The following is a 3090-nucleotide window of genomic DNA, read 5'->3' as shown; positions in this document are numbered from 1 at the left end:
AGGTCTGGGGAGAGGTGAGGAGGGGACCCGTGCGCCCGCCGAGTCGAGGATAGGCAAACCCGCCCGCACCTGCGTCTTCTCTGAATCACCCGGTACATTAGTTTTTTAAGTCATGCTGCCAGGGCCGGTACACTGCGTTGATCTCAGCTCCGGCTCCACCCCGCACTGTGTGCTGGTGACGTCGCACTTCTTCGGCTTGGCTGACCCTGACCCTCTCTCTGCGGTCTTCTCCAAGTCGAGTAAATTTTGTGTTTTTCGAACACCAAATTGATACGATATGCGCACGATAAATACACCATATGTAACACCACAAATGCATTCGGTGTAGATATGGTGTACTTTCGTTCTTTTTATGGTGGTAAAAGTGGTCGTTTATACACCAGAAACACTGTCATCGAGAATGCGATGATGACTACAAAAATTCAGCAATAACTTTTCATCGCATCCAGGATGCGATAACTTGTTATATCACAAAATTAATTGCGATAACTTTTTATCGCAAAAATAACGCAGTAATAAATTTATTTCAGTAGTGCGCGTCTCCTGATTTTACCAAACTTCCTCTAATTTTCTCTGATTACCTGCGATTTTCTCCGATTTTAGTAAGACACGGTAAGCATCGCTAAAAATCGCTCAACATCCGGAAAAATCGGTCAAAACCCGTAATAATCGGTCAAAATCCGTTAAAATCGGTCGAAATCAGTACAAATCGGTCAAAATCGTCAAAATCCGTACAAAATCGTTCAAAATCGGTCAAAGCTCGTTAAAATCAGCCAAAACCCGTCAAAATCGGTGTAATCCGTCAAAATCGGTCAAAATCCGTCAAAATCGGTAAAATCCGTAGAAATCAGTAAAATTCCGTGAAATTCGGTAAAACCCCGTAAGAATCCGTCAAAATCGGTCAGAACTGGTCAAAATCGGTCAAAACCCTTAAGAATCCGTAAAAATAGGTAAATGTCAGTAAAATTCCGTATAAATCTGTAAAAGTGCGTGAAATTCGGCAAAAATCGAGAAAAGTTGAGAGATGAGAGACGCGCAGAGGTATGCTCTAATAATGCGATTCATTGTTATTTTTGATATAAAGTTATTGCAAGATTTTGCAATAACGAGTTATTGCATCCTGGATGCGATAAATAATGGGAATCGCAAAGCGGGAGTTATTGCAAGATTTTGTATTACTATTATCACAAATCCACTGTCAGTGAATACACCATATGTATCCCAAACGATGAATCGTCCGAAAAGGTGAAAATAACAGCGCGCCGGACACGCTTGTGGGCAGAGACGAACCACCGACCTCTCCACTGAGAGGCTGGCTCCGTATCCACTTGGCCATAGTGAACACATAAAGGGGGACGGTCGCCTGTCGCACTTCGGCGCAGCAGCGAGTTTGTGCCTTCGGATAAATATGGTGTATATTTGGTGGCGAGGTGACCGGCTGCAGTTATCGTTGAGTTAAAAGAAACTTACTGATGTTTTCTGTTTTCACAATGGCTGATGGATCGAGCTACTACCGTAGCTCTACGGCCTTCCAGGTAGGTATGAGAAACTATCAGATCAGTTCCAAGTTCCAAGCTATTTAAGAGGTTCGAATCGGGCAAAACTATCAAGATTATTTCTCATATCACTGGATGGAAACAGTTAAATCAGTGAGTTTGTTCTTTTTCACGCCCGGTTTAGATAGCCTGGAGCACCCGATTATGTACAGACCTCAATAAACAGATCCACCCCCGATCCCCGACTGCTTTCAGATTCATTTTATCTCCATGGGCACGTCGACGTCGGATACGATGCAAACTGAACAGCTTACACACACACACACTCGTCTTTTGTAGGATACGATGATCGGCTCAACCCTCACCAGTGTGTGCTGCGTTATGGTGGCGGTTTTGGCAGCTGCAGCTTGGTGAGTGCCAATAATATAATACATTCTTATCGAGCCGTCACCCAGAAATCGGTTCCGTTGATCTCATGTCTGATGTTCTGCTGGAATTTTTCTCTTGATTCATGTGATTTTCCATTGCTTTAAAGGAAAAATGGCCATAGGGTGAAGAATCATCCTGTAAAACGACGAAAAGCTCCTTTACATTAAAGAAAACATAATTCTAGCATGTCTATATGAACGGAAATTTCCTTTTGTATAAGGGTATTACTGTTAGTTCAGTGAAACTAATTTCTATGTGTGCGGTGGGCAGGCCAGGCCCAGCTGATGAAGTCTGATAGCTGCTGGTAGTTGATTCAAATTAGTTTGTATCGCTCATAAGGGAAGGGATCGTCTAGAGAAAAAGTTCATTTCCAGCCCACCTCCTGCTTTTCAGCGGGCTTATGAGATAATTAATTCAAATAAAATTGTGTCTGTTTTACACTATCTTTCACCGTTTAGGTGCTCGAGGGAGTTTTCTCTAACCAAAATGGTCGGAAATCAATGTTACAAATCCAATTCTTGTTCACGATTTTTTCCTCTGGTATATAGGCCTACTACTTCGGCCTCTTGATCACGCTCATATAGGGGAGGCAGCTGGTCAACCACCTTTTTAATTTCCTGTAGAACTTAGTTTTATGCTGTCAAGACCGTTAAATGAGACGTGTTATGGGGGAGCCCACAAACTCTACAAGCATAATTTGACAGTTGAAGCAATTATCGTCAAATTTTGAACATGCAGTATGCGCGAAATGTTTCGTTACGCATTACTACGGAGACCGTTTGCCAAAGGGCGTCCGCAATTTAATTCACGACTACTACTTTGAGAAATGCCAGAGATTTTTTGTTTGTTGCTTAAATTAATTGTTTTTCCCGTTGATTCACTTTTGCAGACCTTCCCCAAGTATCGCGACGCCCTATATCGAAGCCGAAAGTGTTTGTAACCCCTAACCACGTTGTTTGCAGTCTGGACGTCCCAAAGGTGCGACTCAGTTCCGGCGGGGACATTCCTATTGTCGGCCTCGGTACCCGGCAGGTGAGTGGCATATCTCGTAATATCAAGTAGTTCTCTGCAAAGGAAAAGGGCCTCATTTCATTAGTTCGATTGTGCACCTGATCGAGTACACAACACATGACTTCAAGCGTCTCGACGTGTGTGTGTGGGGGGG

The 3090-nt window shown here is 43.3% G+C and overlaps 1 protein-coding gene across 3 annotated transcripts in view; it reads left to right on the top strand.

Moving 5' to 3' along the window:
* LOC113208349 (uncharacterized) overlaps window positions 1-3090 on the top strand; it is a 15909-nt gene that overhangs the window by 6691 nt on the left and 6128 nt on the right. For 2 of the 3 annotated variants that reach the window (XM_052271574.1, XM_026425302.2), the window contains exons 2-3: window positions 1836-1906; window positions 2888-2957. In XM_052271574.1, coding sequence (XP_052127534.1) covers window positions 1842-1906; window positions 2888-2957 — 135 coding nt within the window. In that variant the 5' untranslated portion in view covers window positions 1836-1841. Of the gene's footprint in view, window positions 1-1751; window positions 1907-2887; window positions 2958-3090 lie in introns of all 3 variants that reach the window. The other variant, XM_026425303.2, reaches the window with a different exon arrangement.

The sequence above is a fragment of the Frankliniella occidentalis genome, unplaced genomic scaffold (assembly GCF_000697945.3).
Source record: "Frankliniella occidentalis isolate FOCC.00 unplaced genomic scaffold, Focc_3.1 Scaffold166, whole genome shotgun sequence".
Classification (NCBI taxonomy): domain Eukaryota; kingdom Metazoa; phylum Arthropoda; class Insecta; order Thysanoptera; family Thripidae; genus Frankliniella; species Frankliniella occidentalis.
This window is presented reverse-complemented; position numbering and strand designations above follow the sequence as displayed.